The sequence below is a fragment of the Tiliqua scincoides genome, chromosome 1 (assembly GCF_035046505.1).
Source record: "Tiliqua scincoides isolate rTilSci1 chromosome 1, rTilSci1.hap2, whole genome shotgun sequence".
NCBI lineage: Eukaryota > Metazoa > Chordata > Lepidosauria > Squamata > Scincidae > Tiliqua > Tiliqua scincoides.
Window position 1 is genome coordinate 102,620,912 of NC_089821.1, and position 25,688 is coordinate 102,646,599.

Sequence of the window (25,688 nt, forward strand, 5' to 3'; positions counted from 1 at the left end):
CTCAAGTAAGTGCAACCTAAGCTGTTAATCATATCACCAAATATACACAAGCTACAAATTACCTTTTACTACAAAAATGGTTGTATAATCAGCTCATAAACATTGTACTAGAATCTGTTTTGTACAGCATAATCCTATGCACGTCTAGTCAGCAGTAAGGCCTACAGTGGCATTTTCTCCCACATAAGTGTGTTTAGGACTGCGGCCTTAAATTAAGGCATCATAATGACAGCCAGGGTCCACTTCTTTAAAAAAAAGTGTTCTGTTTGCCAGATCTCCTCCCTGGGAGGAACATAATATAGGCATATAGACCAAGGTTGTAGAATACGGACTGCAAGTTTTGGTAGCATGTAATATCAAATGTTTTAGGAGCAAATACTTTTGCATAAATACTATAATTACAATATCCTGAATTTTCAGCATCAGCCATTGTGCAGGAAATGGCTCTCTTGTTAATTAAAATGCAGAGCCCTTCCACTGATAATGACACCTGTTTACTTTTGTTTCAGCTACGAGTTTTCAAACTGGCAAAGTCTTGGCCAACATTAAACATGCTGATCAAGATTATTGGCAACTCAGTGGGGGCTTTGGGAAATCTGACCTTAGTTCTGGCCATCATAGTCTTCATTTTTGCCGTGGTTGGCATGCAGCTGTTTGGGAAAAGCTACAAGGAATGTGTCTGCAAGATCTCGAACGACTGTGAACTTCCTCGCTGGCACATGAATGACTTCTTCCATTCTTTCTTGATTGTGTTTCGAGTACTATGTGGGGAATGGATAGAGACTATGTGGGATTGTATGGAAGTTGCTGGACAAACAATGTGCCTTACAGTCTTCATGATGGTCATGGTAATTGGAAACCTAGTGGTATGTATCCAGCGCATGTATATTTTAAGCCAAATAGTACATTGTAATTTGATGCTTTATCTTTTTTAAAAAATGTGCTGGAAAATTGGATAGGATTGGGCCCTGAGGCTACAATTCTATACATTGTATAGGGCAGTGGGTTTTTCGTGAGAATTCCATGGCTCCCCTAGCTGGTTTTCACAGCTCCTCAGGAGCCACAGCTTACAGTTGGGGAACCACTGGGTTAATGAGAACAGTGATTTGACTCAATGCTGGCACATTATGTCCAAAATAAGATTATAAATGAGGAAACATGGCATAAAGGTAGCCTAACATGAGCAGTAGTAAAGGAAACAAACATCCCAATCCAAAGCAGCTCCCCGTGCAGTGATGAAGTTGCACCAGCATGTATCCTACAGCAGAGTTTCAGAGCCTGGAGGCCTCCTCAGAGTAAGGCAACTTTTGTTCCTTTGCCCCCGGGGTAAGCCCACTCTTGCTCATGGGGTCTACTTGGAGCTTTGCCAGTGATATAGCTGGCAAAAGTCTACATGGACCTGGGCTAGAAGATCAAGGCCAGGAATGGGGATTGTATATAGGCATGTGCTGCTGCTGCCGATTCCACCCCTAGCCCCAATCCATCCCGCCCCATCTCACCCTGTTCCTCCCCCTGCCCTGTTCCACCCCTCCTCGCCTCCCTCTAACCTCTTGTTCTGACTTACTGGCACTAACTTACCCAGCCTCTTGCCACTTACAGTGGCCAAGCTACGTTGACGGGTGTGTCACATTTTGCGACAGCCGTAAGGGCCTTACACCGTCAGAATGCTTGTTCCAGTGGCACGGGCCCTAATGGGCCAAAAATCATTATGCTGAAACAGCAATAAGCAAATTTTTTCACAGTGTAACATGCAAGAAATATGTGTCCTCTTTTTGCCTCAATAGGTTTTGAACCTGTTTCTAGCCTTGCTGCTAAGCTCCTTCAGTTCAGACAACCTTGCTGCAACAGATGACGACAATGAAATGAACAATCTCCAGATTGCTGTGGCAAGAATACAGAGAGGAATTGATTATGTGAAAAGGAAAGCTCATGAATTTGTCCAAAAGGCCTTTGTGAGGAAACAGAAAGCTTTAGATGAAATCAAACCCCTTGAAGATCTCAACAAGAAAGACAGCTGCATTTCCAATCATACAATAGTTGATATTGGTAAAGACCTTAACTACCTTAAAGATGGCAACGGGACAACCAGTGGTATAGGCAGCAGTGTGGAAAAATACATCATTGATGAAAGTGATTACATGTCTTTCATAAACAACCCAAGTGTAACTGTGACTGTGCCTATTGCAGTAGGAGAATCAGATTTTGAAAATTTAAATACTGAGGAGTTTAGCAGTGAATCAGATCTTGAAGAAAGCAAAGAGGTACGTTTTATTTTACTATAGAATACTTTTTTAAAAAAAAAGTTGTCCTTTTAAAACAGGAATGCTTCCATGATTGATCAAAAACCAATCAACTTTCATTGTATTGCTCTACAATCTTTTGTAAATATGTGACATACCTTGATATTGCACATTGCAAATGCAAAGGTAGAATCCATTATTACTGAGACAATTGTTCATTAAAATGCTCTAGATACTTTGGACCTTCTGAAAAGATTTCCACTAACTTCATATTCTGTCTGTTTTACTTGTGAAGAGTGTATAATGAGGAATAGGGATAGTTTTGTAGTCTTATAATCAAACATCCTTGATTCACAGCAGAGGACAGTAGTGCAAGATTCTCCACAGCGAATCATCTTATTGTTATGACTGTGTCCTTTACAGGAAGATCTGAAGGCTAAAGAGTGCAGTTCTTCACTGTTTAAAGACTTTCAACAGTGGTTCCAGTACAATGAGAACTAATTGTAGCATTATACTGAAACCAAGTCATGTCTGATTGCTTAAGAATCCACCTCAAGATTCCATCTTCCCCTCCTCAGTATGTACCACAAATTCGGCATTTACTGAGATTGTTTTTTTTTCCTTTTAACTCAGAGGAAGAATTATTGTATGCATAGGAAACACACAAAGATCTGTCCCAGGGCACTGAGGGTCAACAATGAAATAAAATGGTGGCAAGAGTGCTGGTTTGTATGTCCTCTTGAATTAACACCAAGAGGTGCAATGAAACCAGTTATAATTGAGCTATTAATTTCTAAAGAGTTTAATGTGCACTCCCGGCTTTTAAAATTATATAAACAGTTTTTTGAAATGAAACAATAAGCATGATTAAAACAGCAAATATTCAAACAGGTAAATCCAGTATCTGTCCCTGTTGCAATTAAGATTCAAGCGGATATCATCCAGCGTGCATATTAGTGAAAATTTGAAGAGTTCTGATTCGCACAGAATCATGTGTGCAGAAATCTTGCCCGTGGAAGTAAAGAGGACTGAAAAGACCTTAATTTTGACTGAATTAGACCTATGGCTCACTTACAGTGCAATCCTATGCATATTTACTCAGAAGTAAGTCTTTCTTACTCCCATATACAAATGTGTAGGATTGCAGCCTTAATTTGACTTTAAATGAGCTAGCCATTTCAGCTTTCAAAACATGGCATTTTTAAAACTGTGTTACAATGCCAAAATGAAAATTCACCAGAGGATTCATATGTGTCTTTATTTCTAATATGTCCTCCTCTCCATTGTTGTCTCTCCTCTCCATCAGCTTTACAAGTGTTCTTAAACCATTTCATCAGTCATGCACAATTGGTGTTCATGAACTACTAATTATGTAATTTCCCCTCATTTAAGGTTTTGAGGTTTTAACGTGGTTTTGAAACAAATATTGTACTACATCTCTTTGCAAAGGTTGTTTCATATTAGCTGTTCTTCAAGAAATCAGTCTGAATCTTTAATGTTGCTTTTCTTGAAACTGTTGAGCAACTAAATGTTCTGGCAGCTGGGTAAAATACCATTTTAAGAATCTGTTTTGAATCATACTCATATTTTTATTTCATTCCTGGAAAAGAATATTTGGCAGTATTTTTGGTAGAAAGATATTTTAGCTTCTTACCATTGGGCTTTATATATATTTGTATTATTCTCTCCATATGTAATATATAGCTCAGGAGGTTTCCAAGAAAGTTACAAATGTCTCCTCCAGTCAGTCTGCAGAACTGTTTTTATGATATGTGAAAATACATAATGTAAGCCTCCCCCAAAGTACATAGGATTCATGTGAGGGTTTTTTTGGAGGGGGGCGGGGGCGTTACAATTCTATGGATGGAGGCATTAGTGTACAAACCAGTTAGTGAAGGAATTTTAACTCCCTTGATCACAGAAGGAGAGATGCAGGGTCCAATCTTGCATTGCAATTCCAGAGAGCAGGGTGTGAGGCTCCATACATGGGTGGGGAAAGGGGTTAGGAAGGATAGGACACACACCTTGAGTAAAGCTGGGGTGGCTCTCCCCTCTCTGTTTCCTTCTTTATTTGTCACTCAGCAGCATCACCCTCCTTCCTGAGGATCTGATGAGGGAAAAAGCCAGCCTGAAAGACTCCTCACAAACCACCCAATTTTGCAGCTGTCACTCTTCCTCTTGGTGTTGTGAGCAATAACATGCCCTACCGCACATGGCACTTATTTCCCTGACAGCTGGAGTGTGTGTATACACAGGTCTTGATGTTGCTGCACGTCTCATGGGAGGAATTGAAGGCCTCAGGCCACTGTGCTATGACACAGTAACTTGCTGTGTTCCTGGCAAGGCAGAGGCCTGCAAACCCAGCCTTTTGTACACAGAAAGCAGGTTTGCACTCCTAAGACACTTGCTCAGCGTTTGCATGAAAATCAGTGAACTTGAAGTTTCTAATCTCAATTGGCTCATACCCATAATTATTGGATGTGGTCCCTGTGCTGTGATTTGTATTTGCAACATCTTTGCATGCTAGTTAAGAGACAATAGTGATGGGTATTTTTTGTTAGACTGACTATCCTCACTTTACAATAGGAAAGCACCTCTGATTCCTAGTTTACAATGCCCTGGGGAAACAGATTTCACAGTGTCATGAAGGATTTGGTTTTTTAAAATGTGTGTAGATATATGCTTGCCTCCAACCTAGCAGTTCGAAAGCATGTAAATACAAGTAGATAAATAGGTACCACTTTGGTGGGATGGTAACAGCGTTCCATGTGCATTTAGTCATGCCGGCCACATGACCACGGAAGATGTCTCTCAGACAACGCTGGCTCCCTCAGCTTAGAAACAGATGAGCACTGCCCCTAGAGTCGTATACAGCTGTGCAGGGGAAACTTTACCTTTACCTTTTAGAGATATGCTCATTACATGGTGGGAGTCTAATTTGCCATGACATCAAGTATCATTACTCACAGTGCAATCCTGGGCATATCTACTCGGGAGTAATTCTGTTCAGTTGGGCTTACTCCCATGGCAGTGTATGCAGGATTGTGTCCTAAGTCAGCCCTTTACACATTGGAGCAATGGACCATGCATAATTTGATTCTATGCTGTTGAAAAATTACTTAGAGATCCATAAACAACAGTCCAGGGGTTCTCAAACTTTCCCTCACCATGATCCACCTGTTCTGTGGCAGAGGGCACTGCAACCCATCTGTTTCTCTGGCATCAGGCCTCCACAGGCCTCAGAAAGCTTCTGCAGACATCCGGAAGCAATTAGAAATCACATTCACGAACCTGGCAGTAAATCAGAAATGACTTTTTGACTGCTTCTGGAGGTTTGAGGAGGCCCAGTGTGGCCTCTAATTGCATTAGGAGGGCTCCAATTTTAAGCCAGCCAGATGCAAGGGCAGGTGGGAGAGCCCATCTAGGACCCACCAGACATCAGGTCATGACCCACCAGCTTATGACCCACAAATCCTGCAATAGTCTATTTAGTTAGCTGCCTGGAAGGGTTTTACAGGATAAAAATGGTCACTGCATTTAAAACTGACTTGAGAAAATGTTCTGTATAAATTCCTCAACTTGGAAATTTGCAGTTAGAAAAGTTACCTTGCCTCATATAAAGAACTTCCCTCCACCACTTTTCTTAGGAGTATTTGAGATAGATCAACAGCAGACAGAATTTTGGGTGGCTTTGGGAACAGCGTTCCATTTTAAAAAGAATATAGGGATGATTCAGTGGATTTGTTCAGTGTCTGACTGGCTGCCATATTTGACATTAGGAAGGAATGTTACCCTCTTTCTTTGGTCATTTTCCCATAACTTTCAGGATCAATCATTGTCAAGCATAATAATTGTAACCCTGAAGTTCTTGTTTCTCTAAAACACAATTCCTACTGTATATTCGTAACCATTTTTATCTACACTGTTACCCTAAAAAACTCTTATTTTTATTTTGTCACTTGAAGTGACTCCCCCACCCTTTTCTTTTTTTCGAAAGGAAGGAATTTTAACCAAGATTGGATTAATTAGTGACCTGGGGAGAGTGTGGATTTTTGAAGTTAAGTCTTTTGGAGTTGTTGCTTTTTAGTGCCTCTTTGTTTAGGGTCACCAGAGGAATAGGTTGAATCTAGTGATGAACTCAATCACCTCATTCTTCTGAAGTCTTAACTGCAAAAGCTATTCTCATAAGGTATACAGTAGCTTTTTATACTCTTACAACTCCATTACAACCAGGCAATACAATCCATCCATGATATCAGGTTTCCCACAGATCATAACATGGTCTGAACTACAACTGCACCACAATCAAAATGCTATATATGGGGCAGGAATTCTCAAGAACACAGACCTCTTACATCTGCACCCAGTGCACACATTTTTGTTCACACTCTGAATGCCAGGTGTTGGGGGAAACAGTAGCACTGAAATGAATGTCAGTGAAAGAGAATACAGCAGTTTGAGAGCAAAATGAACAAGTACATAGAACATACAAACATCAGAGGAATAAAACATGCAAAACAAAAAAACTGCTGTATTCTAATTATTATGCTTAAAAAGTTAAGAATGTTAAGAGCAATAATTCAGAAGTCCACAGTTATCTGTTTCTTCTGGAGATACACTCATTCACAGATTCTCATACACAGAAGGGTAGTGTAGGAACTCATCAAGATTAGTCTCACGAACCACCACCAAGATCCTTTCTTCTTTTTCTTGTGCCACATACACCTGTGCTACCAAGGCCTGAGAATACTCAGTTGCTTCTGCTACCCCACCAAAATACCCCAGTTCTGCCACCTATGACCAAGATGACCATTCCAAGCCCATAAAGATGCAAGCCCAGACTGTACCTCCTTAGCCTTACTGTCCAAGCTGAGTAGGTATAGCAGCAGGGCAGGCTGCAGAGGTAGCAGCAGAAGCAAGGCTTTTCTTGACAGTATAGCAGGGCATAAGTGATAACTGATATTTGGGGAAGAGGGACCCAGGACAAGAATGGTACCTATTCTAGCATCTTCTCAGTCAGTGATGGCTCAGAGGAGGAAGCAGCCTGTACCAGAACACAAGCCTCCCCCCCAAGATACTTTTTCTCTAGCTGACACTGATCACCCCAGAAATGTAACCCCTACCCTCGAACACTTGAGGACAAAGGACAAACCCAAAGTTCTGTAAACCTATCTGTGGTTTTCTCTTTGTTTGTGGGCCACACAGAGTAGTCTTGGAGTGATCGGATGGGACAGGAGAGGGATTAAGGGTTTGTTTGATGAACATATTATTCTACTTTTGGGGATGGTGCTTTTTGGAGTAGAAGACCTAACTCAATTGTGTAACTAACAGAATTTTGCACTTGCTGTCCACAATGCAATTTAAGGAGTTTAAAGATTATTTTTTCCATAAATAGGCATTCTGATTTATTGTTCTTGTGTTCTAATGTATCTGTTTCAATTACGGAGCTTCAGACGCTTTCATGTATTAGCTGTGATCTGGAAACTCTGCATCACACCAGTGTTAAATTAACACAATAATGCTGCATCTTAAACGTGCTAATGGACTCACTAGCCTTGTGCATAACCTTGAAAGTAATGTCGTGTTTGCTCCTTGAAAATCCAATCCAAAACTGAAGTCAGTGTAGATTTTGCAGGTAACTCCAATGTGTTAGGAATTAACCTCCAATGTACCTATGTGCCTTGCAGCCACAATATTTAGAAGTGAATGCTTTCTCTGGCAGAAGGTCATGAATATCAAGCCAGACATCTGCAGTAAGAGAATGAATACATCTTTCTCATCTTATGTAGTGCTAATATCTGTAAGCCATGCCATACATGAGAATCCAGAGTTGAAAGCAGAGGTACTGTGTCATAAACTTCATTTCCTACCGTTCTTACTTCTCACAGGATTAAAGCTGGATCATTCAAGAATGCAGCTCTGGTGATTTTTTAACCAGACAGAGCAACGTACATCACCAATTGTATACAGGTTATCTAAGCAAGTTCTACCTCTATATGATCACTTTTTTAAATGGATAGTATTGATTGGCCTGCATGCAACTCAGCCATCTTCCTTTCCCCATCCATTGCAATATTTTAGAAACCTTCACGGCTGCTGAGTCGGATGACTCGCAATCACAGCATGGTCAGGCCGGAATGGCAACCTCAACATTTCTAGGATTCAGACTCCAATTAACCTGTGCTCTTTGCCATTCAATTATATAGCAATTATCTAGTAAGCTGTGAAAAGTGCATGCTATTCATTCCACTTGAAAAGTATTTAGATTAGATCTTAGGAGGTCCAGTGTGACAGGTACACAAAAGGATTAATTTTTTTAATCAAACAGAGGTGTATTTTTATACAACTTGCCATAAGTATTGTTGGGTGATCTGCATGATTTTTTTGTTTGTTTTGTTTTTAATGAACATCTATTTGTAAGCATTATATATTGGATATATTCTTCATTCACTTGCACAGCTAATGCAAAGCAAGTAGCTTATAGACAATTTTTAAAAATCATGAACTAAAAAAAAGGATATGGGAAGATACTACTCTTCAAAGTAGTAACAGTGCCAATATCTTGTTCACCATGAATCCAGTCCTGCGCTTCCCATGGCTATAGCATAAAAGTGAACCAAAACAGGCAGTACTGTATGCCATGGTGCAGGGAGCAGTGGTGGTCAGGAGTCTTGGGAGAGGCAAAGGAAGTATTTTCCTTTATTCCTATGTAAGCCCCTCAGTTGCCTATGGGTTTCCTTGAACTTATGCCAGCTATACAGCTGGCACACATCCAAGGAGAGAAAGGGGGTATGTTGGGAGGCTCCAGAAGGGATAGCATCCTGTCACGCATTGCTTGTGCTGGGACACGCCCTCCCACCTCCAACATGCCTCCTGCCCTTCCTCCCAGGAGGTCTGCCCGGGAACTCCCTCCACCCACCCATGAAACACCTCCCCAGCAGAGCCTCTCCCAGCTGCTAATGCCTGCAGGGTACCATTGCCTTTTCTGGCAGTGAACCGGAAGCACACAGAAACACGCTGCATTGGAACAGCATTTGTAATGCTGCAAAGCATGTTCTGATATCAGAACTCTGGTTCTGGTAGCGGAGCCTGCCCATAGGATTGGGCGCTAAGGCTGTAATCCTGTACACTCTTGCATAAGAGTTAGTCCCACAGATGTCAGTGGAGACTAATTCTGAGTAGACATGTATAGGATCGCAATGTAACTGGCATAACAAATAGCCACCTTGATACATTTACTATTTAATACTAATAGTGTCTTAGTAATATCCCATCCATTCAATATCAAAGTTTCCCTGACATTAGTCTGTTATACATCCATTGCTATATTTTTTACTGTGAAAATGCATTGCAGATGCAGCATCACCAAATATAGTACCAAATGTCACAGGTACAAAACATAGATATCCCCAACATATACCTGTCTCTATTTACGCTTGCTATGAACAGACAAAAACCAGGGACAATGTACAGGAGATGGCAATGGCTTAATACCTTGGCCTATAAATGTGTACAGCATTGATGGTTCATAATATAGCCTGCACTGACACAACTACAGTAAAATAAGTGTGTGACTGGAGAGCAGCTCCAGACCAGAAAATGGAGGAAAGACCTAACAAGCATGTAGTTCCCTGTGCACAGTGAAGCTACAGTTGTCCTTGAGCACAGGCCAATGCAACATTCACATGATTCATTTGAGTGGGGTCTGTGACATGAACTTCCCAAAGGACTTGCTTTTTTAAAACTGGTGAACATCTGTTCCTAAATATGTTGCATATTCTTAAATATATGTACCGGTAAAGGGACCATGAGCACTGCAGAAAATGTCTGTGCTGCTGTGTATGTGGTTTCCTAAAGCTGGTTGTAGTACAGAGTCTAAAAGCCTAGTCCTATACTCTGGCACCACCACAAGTTACAGTGGCACCAAAATGGCCACCACTGTATCCTGCAGGGCTAAAGCAGCTGCCAGAGTCTCCTTCGGGTAAGGAAACATTGGTTCCCTTATGTGTCTCGAGCTCCACTGGCATCAATGGCACCCACTATTTAGTGGGTGCGGAACCCAGGAAGCCTGTGTCAGGTGGTTTGGGAGGGCACACAGGATTCGGCGGTAGGAATCAAGTGCGACTTCACAGTTTTCAAGATGGTGGCACTCAGAAAAACAAGTAGGAGGAGCCACCAGGGACACCCAACGGCACCCATGTGAGTGTGCTGAGATGCCCTAAGGCAGAGGTTCCCAAACTGAGGTGTTGCAATGCCCCAGCCAGGGAAATTCTGTTGCTGCCCCCTTAAGGTGCAGGGTGAGAGCAATGGCAGCAACATGATTGGGATGATCATGTTGCTCCCAGGGAGGGAAGGACTTTTTACACTTACCTGGGGGTCGCTATGACTCTCCAGGGGAGAGTCCAGGAAGCCTGTGACCCCCTCTGCAGCCCTCCAGGAGCCTCTACAGTGCTTTAAAAAGGAAAAACGTCCCATATTTGTTGTGAAACCAGAAGTGGTCCCCCCATTTTTAGAGCACTGTGGAGGATTTATCCAGATTGATTATGAATGGAGAAAGATTCGCTTTCCCAAGTTTAAGATTTTACTCCCCGATCCATGAAACTAAAGCATTTTAAATCAGCTCATCTGTGTTGTCCTCTCCCTCTCTTCATTACATTACTAACCCTCTCCATTCTTTTCACCTAATTTCCATACTCTGCTAGATTGCAAAACTCATAGGCTTTAATAATAATAAAATAGATTAAATTGGAATTGTTGGCATGTTCTCCATTTAGCATTTTAAAAATTTTGCTGAAATGTCAAAGGGGCCTACAAGTGATTAATCTGGATATGGGAATCATGCGCAAAGTTTGTTTTTAAACATATTCAGAATGTCATTAATTAGGCTTCTTTGCTGCTTTCTAGAATGATTCCCTGATGACCATGCTTCTGTCTGAGTTTAGCTTCTGTTTAAAAAGCTAAATTGAAACTCGCTTCCCTTTGGTAATATCATATTGCGGAATGAAAGCATGATGCAGCTATTAGCAGTTTTGAAATCATATGAATAAGAATACTGAAGAGCCATGTGTGCACAACTGCACTTTGTTGTTTGGTGTGTAAAACGGGAGACACTGAGAACTAACAGAACATTAAAAGGTTACCAGATTGTACTTATGTCTTTTGTTACCAGTGTGCCCTCTGGATCCATCTTACATGCCCCCCCAAACTCAGAACATTAAGGTTTGTACAGTATCTGAACTCTAATAAGTTAGCCATCTGTTAAAAAAAAAAAAGTCATAATTTCCATAGCATTTGGTTTAGAAAAGTTCCCTTTATCACCATATTTCCTGACAGCTGTTAAAAGGTGATGTTCTGCATTGCAAAGCACTTTTTTGAAATGCGGGGGGGGGGGGGGAAGCTTCAGTAATTTAAATGTTTAAAAGGCACGTAATTGCACCATTAGTTAACTTGTTTGGATTGAAAACTGAATTGCTTCAGAATGAGCAGTAGTCAATTATTTTTATCCTTTATGTTTTAGCCATGCTAAATAACCATATGCTTGCAGTAATAGTATAAGCAAGAAAACAATCTAATTAGAAGCCTCAGTTGGTCAACAGAATTAAAATTCTTTGAACAGCTCAGGGCTGGTCTACCCTTTCTAGCAGCTATGGGAATGCCAGAAAAGATATTTCTGCCTGGTGACTTCTAAAAAATGAAGGCGGGCGCAATCCTAACCAACTTTCTAGTACGAGATAAGGGCAATGCAACTCTGAGGTAACAGAACAAACATTGCCTTACCTTGAGGAGGCCTCCATGACTGCCCCCAACACAGGATGCAGCATATGCCCCACTGGCACAGTGCTGGAAAGTTGGTTAGGATTGTGCCCAGAGTGTCTCATCCTGTGGTTTACCCATATCAAATGCAAAATTCCACAGTATCAGATTCCTGGTGACTTAACTGTATAGTACAAAACAGTTGCCACAGAGAAGCTGTCTTTGCTGGCTTCAAAGTGGCTACGGTAAGCAGATTGTTACGCCTAGCCTGTTCAGGTCTGCCAATTCCAAAAGCAAAATAAAACCTCTGGTATTTGGGTGGGATGTGGGGAGCAGAGCCGACAGCATGTCAGGATGCTGAGCCCAGTGGATTTAGGCCGGTCCGGGGATGGAGCCCTGCTCAAAAACTTATGTAATCCTAAAGTGTGTGGCTATAACAGATTGCTGTGGTGGGGGGGGGGGATTGCCCTTCATCATTGCTTTTTTGGCAGCTTACCAAAGCACGTGGCCACCTAATCATCCTAACTCTGGCCACATGGCTAGCATGGGAAAAGATGATGCATGTATGTATAAGCAATTGGGTCAACAATTACCATGTCAATTCTTTTCAAGTGCCCATCATTTCCTTTTGAAGAGAAGTCATAGTTCAGTTGCTATTTTTATTTAAAATATTTCTAGGCCACCTTTCAATCTCATCAAGACTTGCTTTCTTTTTTGCAGCCCTATCAGCTAAAGCAACTGTCCCTGGTTTAGGGTTCAGATGCCAGCCCACTCAGTGCCAGGTCTCCAGGCACCTTGCTCTGTGGGGCCTCTTGGTACATGTGGGCCTTGCTTCTCCCCATGTGGCTTCACCTTTTGCCTGCCTTTCCACTTACATGAGGAGGCAGCAGTATGGCATTCAGCCTATGTGCCTCTCCCCAGGCAAAGCAGAATGCACACTTGATAGACTGGAAGAGAGTGCTTTCTCAACATGTCCAGCGCGGACTGTGTAAATTGCTTTGCTCACTGTGCTAGCACCAGGTTTGCTGGGAGCCATGGGTGTTGCTCCCCTGCCTGACACCCAATGGTGCATTGAGCACCACCACTGCTACCAGCCCTTAGGGTTCAGCAGTGGGCCTGATCAGATGGGCCCTCTGATGGGGCTTGGGCCCTTTACACATTTTCTACACAGCCAACTCTTGACACCATCCCCGACCTTTCACCTCATTCTTTCCCCCTCCAATATTGGACTCTGATAATCTTACTGTTGAAGATGAATGACAATTGTTTGTCTTCATCTTTTATGTACTCCAATTAGAATAGTTTATCAGATCTGTAGAGGCAAGACCCTCCAGTTTTCAAGATATTGGGCCCGGCCATCACAAATGCTACATTTGATCAAGGGAAGGGGGCATCTTAAAACCCCAAGTGCTTTATTTCTCTCAGTTGTTTGGGCGCCATTCAATGTTTAATTCAGTCTCTGTCCACGATTATTATTCTTACTGCCTGCTACAAGAAACATACCAATTTTTAACTGAAAAGAAACTTGGATGATTTAATTTACAATTTATGGAATGGAGACGCATACTCCAACATTAACGCAGTGTGGCTGTTGGTGTTTCTGATATTGATCTTTCAAACCTTTGCCTGATCCTTTTGTTTTGCATGTGAAACTAAACATTTCTATCATACTGATTTGATGACTGAACTGCACATAATTTCATGGGGAAAAAAACTGTCAAATTTGTATTTGTTTATTCTTTGGGCTCAGTTGCTCAAGTTGCAATGCGCATAAGTTACTAATCTTTTTTTTCTTTCAAAAATGAACAACGTGAAGATTTCACTTTATTTTCTCAAACAAAGTCATGAGTTTGGTTTGGCTTTTTGCTCTTGCTGCAGCTGTAACATTAACACTCTTCAGGAAGGAATGATACAAGCAAAACAATTCCAAACTATAAGAAAATAGTAATTGGGATTTTATGGTTCTGTTTTTACTTACTAATAAAGAATGAACTGCATAAATGTATAAATTAAGGAACTTTAATTGAGAATCTGCATCTCTACACTGAGTGACTGACCCAGGAGCTCCAGTTCATGCACAGACACTCCAAGCATGCAAAAACATCTCAATTTACTGCAGCCTGCATGTGCTTTCTTCTTTACCTTTTCCAAAATTAACAAAACGTCTTTATATGAATGTACTTTAGCAAGAATTTTGGCCTGTTCTGAGCAGCCCACTGATTCTGAGTGAATATTTAAGATTTCACCATCTTGTTGTCTGAACTGTCCTCTGTTCCAGTCTCCCTTTACACAATAGTCTGTCTCCAAGTGGTATTGTGGGACCTGACATGCCACAGAGTCTATATGTCTACATTCATCATAAGCTTACTGTTGATGTCTTTTCATGAAGGATTGGTTCATATGAACCTATTTACCATAATCACTGGCTGCATTTTTACATGCCACCACAAACCCTTTCAGTGTGGTTTAAATAGGCGTAGAAAAAATTCATCTCCTCTTAATACTGAAAGGATCAGTATCACCCTATTCGCACAGGCAGAACGCTTCCATGTGAAGACAGTTAAAGAAAAAAAAAGTGGCCACTGAGCAGTCACGTCACATCATTCTGTAAAGCTGCATGTACACCTATGGTGTGTTATAAATAATAAAAGTATACGCTTGCTATGAATGAATATTTTAGAACATCATATCCATGTTTTATTTTAACTTCTTTCTTTAAAAACTTTACAGACCTACTTGTGACCTTATTACGACCTCCACAAAGTTTACTACACAGTTCCCAGGATGCCCAGGGCCATTTTGCCATTTCATTGGAGTTAGTGAATTCTCCAACAAGTGACTTGTTGCTTGGTTTAATCAATTGACTTTAAAGCATTCTTAGAAAGCATAGCCCCATATGGGTGATGGCACTGAAGGTTTCAGTGAAACGTTTAGCAGCAATGGTGTATTAAATTATTAGATGGCACATTGTCCTTGCACGCTACCCACTAACATTCCATTAAGTACCCTGGGGCTTTGGGAGGCTTATAGCTACCAAAGTTTAAGCACCTTTTCATAAAAGTTAGTCCCTTTGATATCTGAGAAACCTAGCATTAGATTGTACACTTGGTATTTAGGAACTGATTTCTATGCACAAGGCATATACACTTACTGTGGTGAGCATGTGAGTATGCTTCGTGACTCTTTAAAACAATGCTCAACTGTATCCTTAAAATTCTGTAAGTATAGTTTGAAGGAAAAGGTCATGATTTGTATGCATGTGCCCTTCATAAATGATGCAATCCATCAGAAGTCCCTGAATACAAAGGCTATTAAGTCAGTGGAAGAGCATCTGCTTTGCATGCAGAAGGTCCAAGGCTCAATCCCTGACATCACTCCATTAGCGCTGGGAAAGATCCAAAGAATGGGCAGCAAAATGGCAGATGCGCTTCAATGTCAGTAAGTGTAAGGTCATGCACATTGGGGCAAAAAATCAAAACTTCACATATAGGCTGATGGGTTCTAAGCTGTCTGTGACAGATCAGGAGAGAGATCTTGGGGTGGTGGTGGACAGGTCGATGAAAGTGTTGACTCAATGTGCGGCAGCAATAAAGAAGGCCAATTCTATGCTTGGGATCATTAGAAAAGGTATTGAGAACAAAATGGCTAATATTATAATGCCATTGTACAAATCGATGGTGAGGCCACATCTGGAGTATTGTGTCCAGGTCTGGTCACCACATCTCAAAAAAGACATAGTGGAAATGGAAAAGGTGCAAAAGAGAGTGACTAAGATGATTACGGGACTGGGGCGCCTTCCTTTTGAGGAAAGGCTACGGCATTTGGGCATCTTCAGCCTAGAAAAGAGTCGCCTGAGGGGGGACATGATTGAGACATACAAAATTATGCAGGAGATGGACAGAGTGGATAGAGAGATGCTCTTTACACTCTCACATAACACCAGAACCAGAGGACATCCACTAAAATTGAGTGTTGGGAGAGTTAGAACAGAAAAAAGAAAATATTTCTTTACTCAGCGTGTGGTTGGTCTGTGATACTCCTTGCCACAGGATGTGGTGATGGTGTCTGGCCTGGACGCCTTTAAAGGAGAATTGGACAAGTTTCTGGAGGAAAAATCCATTACGGGTTACAAGCCATGATGTTCATGTACAACCTCCTGATTTTAGAAATGGGCTATGTCAGAATGCCAGATGCAAGGGAGGGCACCAGGATGAGGTCTCTTGTTATTTGGTGTGCTCCCTGGGGCATTTGGTGGGCCGCTGTGAGATACAGGAAGTTGGACTAGACGGGCCTATGGCCTAATCCAGTGGGGCTGTTCTTATGTTCTTATGAGTTCTCTTTAAACACACCCCTGATGTCCCAGCCCATCAGTAAACAAAAGCTATGCAACCTGCTACCCTGCTATGAAGCTGCCCTAAGTAGAGTAGTGTCTTCCCCAAACCATTTTTTCTTGCTACTTTGATAAAATGCCACCAAATGCTTACAAAGGTGCCAAACTGGCTTACATCACAGAATCAATAAGCTGCTTACTTCCAATCCCTGTAAGGCTAATAGGATTACGGATAAATAAGTGATTCCAGATGTTCCTGTTATGAAATTTAGAAGGAAAAATAAAACTAAGTTGGAAGTACTGAGGAATTCCATTGTAATTCTTAATATTGTTTAGGATTTTTAACATAGAACAGAAACTTCCTTTTGTCATTAAAATAACATTGTAAACAAGTATGCAATGCTTATACCCCCGAAACTTCTACACCTATGTGAATATTGTGCAGTCCCAATTAAATCATTTTAGAAAATTAGGGTACAAGGGGATAAAGTTTGTTCCCCAAACATTTACCTATATTATGTGCACTGGAATTAACAATTTTACATCTATTTTTTCTGGATATATAAAATTAACAGCACCAATATAGGATCCTGTTAAAACTAGAGATTCAGGGCCCAATCCTATCCAATTTTCCACAGCTGGTGCAACTGTGCCCATGGGGTGTGCACTGTATCCTGTGGCGCAGAGGTAGTTACAGAGGCCTTCTCAAGATGTGGAAATATATGTTCCCTTATCTCGAGGCTGCATTGTGGCTGCACCGGGGCTGGAAATTTGGATAGGATTGGGCCCTCAGATGATTATGGCATTGAATCTAGTTTTGTTAAATGTAAATGTTTAACATATAAAATGTTAAACATGTAAAAAAAAATTTTTTTTAAATGAAATAGATAAGATCAGGTTACACTCTAGTGAAGATTATAAAATCCGTTCAAGCATCCTAGAAATTGATAGAACTAGAGTGAAATCCCAAACACCCTTCAGAATGAAGCCAAATTATTTCTATCCAGGAAAAGTTGAACCACCAGAAATAGGCTACAAATGGTTATTCCGAGTTGGCAGAAAAAGCTGGGATCATCTGAGGTCTTTTTAACAAATTCAAAACTATAATCCAATATTTTTGCTAAAAAACAAAAAACTCAAACTGGAACAAAACTGGTAATGTATATTCTTCACAAAACTAAAAATTTAACTGGTTAGAGTCCATGGAAAAAATTTTATCCCAGTGAATAATATCTAATGCTTTTGTTTGGATGGTTATAAAAAGGATAATCTTTTATACTGATAACAATGACACAAGTATGTGTTATTCACCATCTGCTTACATCATTCCCCATGTAAAGATAGCTACTTCCCAATGCAGCCATTTTACTGATGTTATACACTACATGGTAATAACATTGAATAAGGCTACTTAATGCTATGATCAACACTACTTTTATTCACTATGGTACTCATATTTGTCCACTGTGATTCATGCTATGCTCCAGTATTTTCTCTTGATACATCAGAAACCAGTTGGAAGTTTGGGTGACATCATTTTTTCATCACTGATGCAATGCCCTTTTCTCCAAAATAGGTTGTATTGTCTTTCAACAACTATGCTAAAAATAAGCAGATTTCACCATGTACTAAGAGGACATATATGCGGACCATGCAAGAATAAAAAGTAGTTTCGAAATGCACAGTCTGCTGTGCAAGTGCATTGGCAAAAGAGAATGCAAAGTACTGGCTCTTGCTCTGAAATTAATATGCTGCTTTTCTTTCTGAACTTACAGAGATTTAAAAATATTTTTAGAACCAATAATTGTGTGTGTTTTCATGTCAATGGGAAGAAAAAAGTGAAATATAGTATTGCTATATATGCATTGGACATGAAAATACTTCTTTTAGCTTTCAGTTGGTTTGGTCATAACTTAGGGAAAACAGTAACCAATTGATGGTGCTCTCTGTAGACATGATTTGAATAGACCACTAGCCACATTTAGTGTTAATGTAAACTTGTTTCAGAATTCTCCATTTTGTATGTGGCTCAGCTCAGTAGCAAAATTGGTTCAAAATTGTTCTTCCCTGTATGAACAGATGAAATAATTTCCATTGTGGAAAAAGTGCACATGATGTAATTTCTAACTCTGGTGACCTTACCTACAGGAAAGCAAACTGGCATTACATATGTGTAAGAGCATTTTGGAATGCATTAAGTACACTGAATGCTCTAACAAATAGAATAGCAATTAATAGCTTTTCATGGGGCTTTATTTGCAGAAACTAAATGCTTCTAGTTCATCTGAAGGTAGCACAGTTGATGTTGGACTTCCTCAAGTAGGAGAGCAGCCAGAGGCTGAACCTGAAGAATCTCTTGAACCCGAAGCCTGTTTTACAGAAGGTGAGTGATGTAATATATTGAGCATATTTTTACCTAGCTTCCTGCCCTCTGATATATTATTGCTACAGTATGTGACTGTATATCTTCCTCTGAAACATTTTGCAGCCACAGAAATGCAGTTAGAATCATTTTAATGGAGATATACACATATTAAGAGCCAAATTCTATAATTTCCCTAATCCCCCCCCCCCCCCCCCCGCTGGGGCAGCTGTGCCAAAAATGGGCATACTTGGGGGTTCACACAGAGGCGGTCCTGGGCTTTCCCGCACCTGGGGCCACCTCTGACTTTGCCGCCCCCCCACCCCTGACCCAGAAGTCATTGTGGTGACATCATCGTCATCACAATTAACTCCGCACTTTGCCTCCTCCGTTCCCCCTTTGATAGAAAGGGGGAACGAATGAGGCAGTCCAGGCTCCACTGGAGCATTTTGGGGCCGCTGGAAGCAGCTCCCAGGACAGGTGAGCGCTGCTTCCAGGAGGTGGGAGGCACTCTCCTTCTAGGTGCCACTTCCAGCGGCCACAAAGTGCTCCCATGGAATCAGAGAAGTGGCACACCTCACCTCTCCTCCAAAATTGGAGGAGGTTCACGGTGTGGATCTACACTGACAGTCACTGTGATCCTGCAGTCACTATCAGCGTGGTTCTTGGCATGCCTGGAGCAGGTCGCAGCGGCACCCCCAGCACAGCGCCCAGGGCATTTGCCCAGCTTGCCCCCTCTAGGTACGCTGCTGAGTTCACATCTCCCAATGGACCTACTAATAAATGACCCTCCCTGAAACTCCAGAGCATACCTGTGGACCATTCACGGCACACCCATATGCCACAGCACACTGGTTGAAAATTACTGATCTATAGGGTGTCTCCAGAAAAATGTACACACATTTAATGAGCTGTACATACTTTGTTGTAGAAATCATGCAACACCCTAAGGAAGAGATGCGTGGAACCATCCCAGCAGACTTGTTGGTGGATGTCTGCAGATCTCTTAATCAGTTATCTCAGAGGTCTACAGACACAAATGGGGATTCGAGCACTTTGTCTAATTCATTAACTAATTAATGGGGTCAAGCACCTGCTTTTATGCACACCATGTGCAGTATATATGCAAAGTATAGCATAATAAATTTGACACTATAAAGTGTGTGTACGTTTTCTTGAGACGCCCTTTTGTGTCCCCACATCTAAATTGCACGCTATCAAATTGTTAATGTGACATAATTATGAATGGAGAGTTCAGTGGACGTTATCCAAACATAAGGCATTCTTTCATACAACACAGAGGGGAACCTGAAATATTTTTATACACCATAAAATGGGCTAGGAGATGCTCCAAATAGGAGTAGTTTGCATGGCATGGAAAACAAGTAGGCACACCTCTTAAAGGAGAGTGATGCATGGTTGAGCTGATTTTACATTTTACCTCATAAAGACCTGAGCTGCCCGATTGCCAAGCATGCACCGTAGCAGGATGAGGGAGCAGTTTTCAATTTTTAGAATACGTTCTACTTTAGTCTATCGAATAAGGGCCCAATCCTATCCAATGTTGCAGTACTGTTGCAGTTGTGCCTGTGGGGTGTGTGCTGCATCCTATGGTCGAGGGGCAGTCACTGGGGCCTTCTTAAGGTATGGGAACATGTGTTCCCTTATCATGGGGCTGCATTGTGGTTATGCCAGAGCTGGAAAGTTAGATAGGATTGGGCCCTTAGTTATTAGTTAACTGCTGTGTCAGAATGCATTGCCTTATTCTCACTTGTCATGTCTTCATGCTGTATTTTGCCAGGCTGTATCCGGAAGTTCAAATGCTGCCAAGTTAGCATAGAAGATGGAAAAGGGAAAATCTGGTGGAATCTTCGGAAGACCTGCTACAAAATAGTAGAACATAATTGGTTTGAGACTTTTATTGTCTTCATGATTCTCCTCAGCAGTGGTGCTCTGGTAATTCTAAACATGGAACAATTGTTAGCTTTGAAACACTCTTATGTATCCCAGAGAGTTAGCACAGGAAAAAATCCAGGCACATAATTGTCAGCAATGAAAAGCTGTGCAGTATTTAACCCTGTGAGGTGATAACAGACCCCAGAGCAGCATGAAAAACATTTATCTAAAACTTTTTCCCTAACTATTATCGTTTCCCCAAAAGAAAGGTGTTAATCCATTTTATGTCCCATCTCACCCTGAATTGTCCATGTGTGTTTTTTAAGAATTTCACTGAAAAAGTATTGACATCAACTAACACCAACTAAGATGAATGAGAAAAATGAAATTCATTTGGTGGGCTGCTGTGAGATACAGGAAGCTGGACTAGATCCAGTGGGGCTGTTCTTATGTTCTTACGAAAGCCTGCTAGCAAATGATATTAAAAATCTTAAATGACCCAAATTAGGATGAAAACTCAAAACACTATTTCTGCTTTGTGTTGATTTGATAGTTCAGGTAAGAAGATGTTAACCTTTCACTTTTGGGTTGGATTGAAGAAAGATCACATTTTCAGGGTATTTTTTTTAAATGCATAAGTTAAACATTGAGATCAGTGGGACGCCACATAGATACTGACAATGGATTGAATCCTAACCTTAAGCAGAGCATGCTCTGTCATTGGAAACTTCTTCCCTTTGTGATTTGTCCTCATTCCAAGGGTCCTTGTGAGAATACAATACTCCTTCAGTGAGCAGAAGGAACTTTTGACAATGGAGCTGCAGCCCACTGAAGGTTAGGCTAAAAGCCAGTAGGGCCACCAGACTCAGCTGCACTACAAATATATCTGTACCTGCACTACAAATAGCAGTCCTTAAATTGGCTCATTGCTAAATTCATGTCATACTTTAAAAAAAAAAGAAAAAAAAAAAGCTGTGCTTAATGAGGATATTTCTGATACCAATACTGGATTAGTGATTTTTTTTTTTCAAAGCCTAGCCAGATTTCAACTGAATCAATAAGAATACAGTTACTATAAGGCTGAAGGTTTGAAACTGATTGAACATTGAAATTGAAAACGGCTTCTGTGGCCTGAGCATCACAGAGAATTTGAAGTGTAGGATTGGGAAGGCACTCATGACCAGGCCAACCTGCTGCCATGAGAGATGATGATGATGATGATGATGATGATGATGATGATAGGTATTTATATACTGCCTTTCTTGGTCTTTATTCAGGACTTTATTCAAGGCGGTTTACATAGGCAGGCTTATCTAAATCCCTTATTAAATAGGGATTTTTACAATTGAAAGAAGGTTCTTTCTTTCAATAACCACAACATTCAGGTGTTTCATTCCGATCTGGCTTCACATTCTGGCCTCCATCCTCCCATGCTCAGAGCAGATGGAATAGCTCGGCTTCAGCTTGTCAGCTGCTTCAAGGTCGCACGGTGCCGGTGGCCTCGAACTGGGCAACCTTGTGGATGTTATCTTCAGGCAGACGGAGGCTCTACCCTCTAGACCAGACCTCCTGCCCAAGATCTTCCATATCATAAAGTCCTCATCAGTTCTTACTGTCAAGATAATATGTATTTTACAAGATCAGTACCAGTTGGCTACTGGACTATATTGCCCATTCAAAGGTAAAGCTGGAACGTGAAACTAGAAAGACAAAAGGATCAGGCTAAATTGAAGAAAAGAGAAGAAAGGTTGCCCACATCTACTAGGTTCCCAAATGATTCCACAGTAAGCAATTCCCAAACTTAGTGTGGTGACAGCGTCCTGCAGCCATGGAGCCCTGTTGCAGTGGCACCATTGCCCAGCTCTCTTGGGAGCCACCATTTGAATTGTGTATGAACTCATGCGATACAAGATGGTGACACCTGGGAGAGCCAGGTGATGACGCTTCTGCAATAGGCACCATGACCACAGGTCATTGTGATCATTGTAAGTTTGGAACTGCTGCCTAATTCAAGATGGCAGTATCCAAGAGAACCAGTAGGGCCGCTGGGGACATCCCATAGCACCCCTGCAAATTCATCCCATTGCCCTTGGGCACCATGGTGCACAGTTTGGAAACCACTGAAGTAAGGGATATCTACTTACTTACTTACTAATATCTACTTACTACTTGTAAGGGACAAACACAGGATCCAATGGAATGTTTTGTTCCGACTGGTGGAGATGGTGAAAATTACTCCCCTACAGAGTGAATAGGTTCCACAAATGTTGTCAACCACAGTGTGTTGCTTGCAAAAAGTGTTTTGATTTGACCAACAGAAACTCACAATAGTCGAGCTCAGTGGTTCCCAAACCACTGGGAACCCGCTGAGGACCCACTGGTTGGTGGGTTGCAACCTGATTTTTGGTGGTTCGCCACAGGGTGATGGAAAGATGAGATAACGAATTGCCTCAAGCCCTGAGGCAATTCAAAAATCAGGTACTATAACTGCTGATTACCCTGCAAAGAGCTCAGCTCCTGTGGTTTGCAAGTATATGTAATATAGGAAGTTTTTGGTTCTTTTTTCTGGTTATTATCACTTATCAATAAATAAAATATTATTTCCTTTTTTTAAAAAGTCTAGTAAACCTAGGTGGGTCCTGATAGAGCAGTGGTTCTCAAACTCTCTGGGAGAGTTTGAGCGCCTCTAAGTCTATGCGGGGAAGAGGGGAAGGCAGCGGGGGCGGGGGGAAGGCAGCAATGAGATCCCCAGGATCACGTTGCTAAGGGGGCTTCAGGGACTGGCATGCACTTACCAGTCCCTGCTGCAACCTCCCAAGGTGCAGGGAGCCCTGCGTGACCATCTGCCTCTGGAAAGTGAAAGTGACGCAATTGCGCTCCACCTCTGTAAAACCAGAAGTGGAGTGTGATTGCTCCACTTTCACTCTTTGAAGGCTGGGGATCCCTGCAGAGGGTCGCAGAGGGCTGCCAGCAACCCTGGGATCCTGGGGATCGCATCGCTGCCTCCCCCTGCCCCATCCCTTAAGGGGGCCGAGTCCAGGGCCCTCTGGGTGGGGCGTCGTGATGGCCTAGTTTGAGAAGACCTGATAGAGTGTCATTTAGAAAAAGTGGATTCTTGTGCTAAAATGTTTGGGAACCACTGGTCTAGCTGTTAATTCTTTTTAGAGATGGGGGGTAAGGAGAGAGAAACTTTAGTTCTGGAAAGAAGACGTAAATATTTCATAAAGCAAAGTCTATTAAAACTCAACAAAAAAAATCTTTTGTCACAGGCCTTTGAAGATATATACATTGAACAGAGGAAGACTATCAAGACTGTGCTGGAATATGCTGACAAGGTCTTCACATACATCTTTATCCTGGAAATGCTTCTGAAGTGGGTGGCCTATGGCTTCCAAGTGTATTTCACTAATGCCTGGTGCTGGTTGGATTTCCTCATTGTTGATGTATGTATCCCGCCTTTATATGTTCATTAAAGTGAGTTATAAAGTGGTAACAGTGCATAAAGTGCTGTTACCATGCCATAGAATAGATCTCAATCATAAGAATAGTACTGCTAAATCAGAGCAAAGTACATCTAGTCCAGCCTCCTGTTTCCTACCTCTGGGAGTCCCATAAGCAGGAGATGAAGCTGGTGTGCTACTGGAGTGCCAGTGGGAAGGCTGAAACCTTCCTGGGAGCTCCAGAGCAGCGCAAAGACAGTGACGATTGAGGTAAAGTGGCAGGGGAGGCAGGAGGGGTGGGGGTAGAACAGTGTGGCGACAGGGTGGGAGATAGGCAGCTCAGGTCCATGAAGGGAGCGGGTTCTGTCGCTGCAGCATCCACCAAATCTTAACCCCCTTCCCAGAACTGATCTTGTGGCACTGGTCCATACAGACCTGTGCCAGCTATTAGCTAGCACAGATCTGAATGGACCCCTGCTCCCCATGTGCCATGGAGGCTTAAACTTGGGTAAGGACACTTACCCAATTGTTCCCTTACCCAGAGGAGACCATGAGGCAGCAGGGAAAAGGCAGGGACTGCAAATGTCAGCATCCCCTATGGACCCAGCAAGGAAACAAGGCCTTTTGCATTTCCTCTAGCATTTAACTGTCCTATTTCCAGTTTTTTCCCCTCCATGTGTGTGTTTGTGTACACATGTGTACATGCACAAACCTACTTAGGATGACACCTCATGCGTCTGTTATCAAAGAATGCTTATGCGATAAACTAGTTAGGTTTAAAGATGCTGCAAGCTTTTTATATAATAGAATATTTTCTTTGTGCCAGCTGGACTGATTTGCCCTTTCACGTGTATTTGTTGTTCTGCTTTGGCTGACTTGAAATTTTTCTCCAGATTATCGAAAAATGCCTTGAAAAAGAGGGCATGGTGGTTCTTTAAAAGTGCTACATCTAACAAATGAATCTCTTTTATTTTCTGGGTATAGGTCTCTTTAATTAGCTTAACAGCAAATGCCTTAGGCTACTCCGAACTTGGTGCAATTAAATCCCTTAGGACTTTAAGAGCTTTGAGACCTCTAAGAGCTTTATCAAGATTTGAAGGAATGAGGGTAAGAAAATTTTTTTTATAAGCCTGAAATAATGTCTGTGTGAAACAAAACTATTCTTATTACAGTATTTTCTCCAGACATTCCAGCACACCAATGGAAGGCCATCGCCTTTGTTGCCAGCCCCTGGCAGCTGTCCAGTAGGGCATTCTTCTCCACTATACACCAGTGGTTTCCAGTCCTCCCCCATTTCCTCCTTAGTTTCCTGACCTTCCTCCTCCTCCTTTTCCTTTCTTCCCACTCCCCAGCTCATTGGGAACCCCCAGGCCTCTCATCCCTCCTTTTTCAGTCTTTGCTGGTTCTGTTTCCTGTGCCTCCATCCTCCGCTAGACTTCACATTCCATCTGTCCTCTAGTTTCTCCCTCTCCGTTCTGTTCACTTCCTCTCTGCTGCTTCCCTCACTTCTCTCTTCCCCACTCTGCTCTCACCTGCTGGGTTTTAGTGCCCCACTGGTCTCAGCTCCAACTGTATGCAAGGTGAGACTCAGATAAGCCTAGTTTGGCATTCCAGTTGCCAGTTATTACCATAGCCAAGGAGATCATTGAGCCACATGACCAGAGCCC

General features: G+C 41.8%; 1 protein-coding gene across 1 annotated transcript in view; it reads left to right on the forward strand.

Moving 5' to 3' along the window:
- Positions 1-25,688, forward strand: part of LOC136657681 (sodium channel protein type 2 subunit alpha-like) — a 78,952-nt gene that overhangs the window by 36,506 nt on the left and 16,758 nt on the right. The window contains 6 exon segments of the mRNA XM_066634677.1: positions 510-866; positions 1,785-2,261; positions 18,586-18,706; positions 20,487-20,641; positions 23,851-24,024; positions 25,006-25,128. Of these exon segments, the coding sequence (XP_066490774.1) occupies positions 510-866; positions 1,785-2,261; positions 18,586-18,706; positions 20,487-20,641; positions 23,851-24,024; positions 25,006-25,128 (1,407 nt within the window).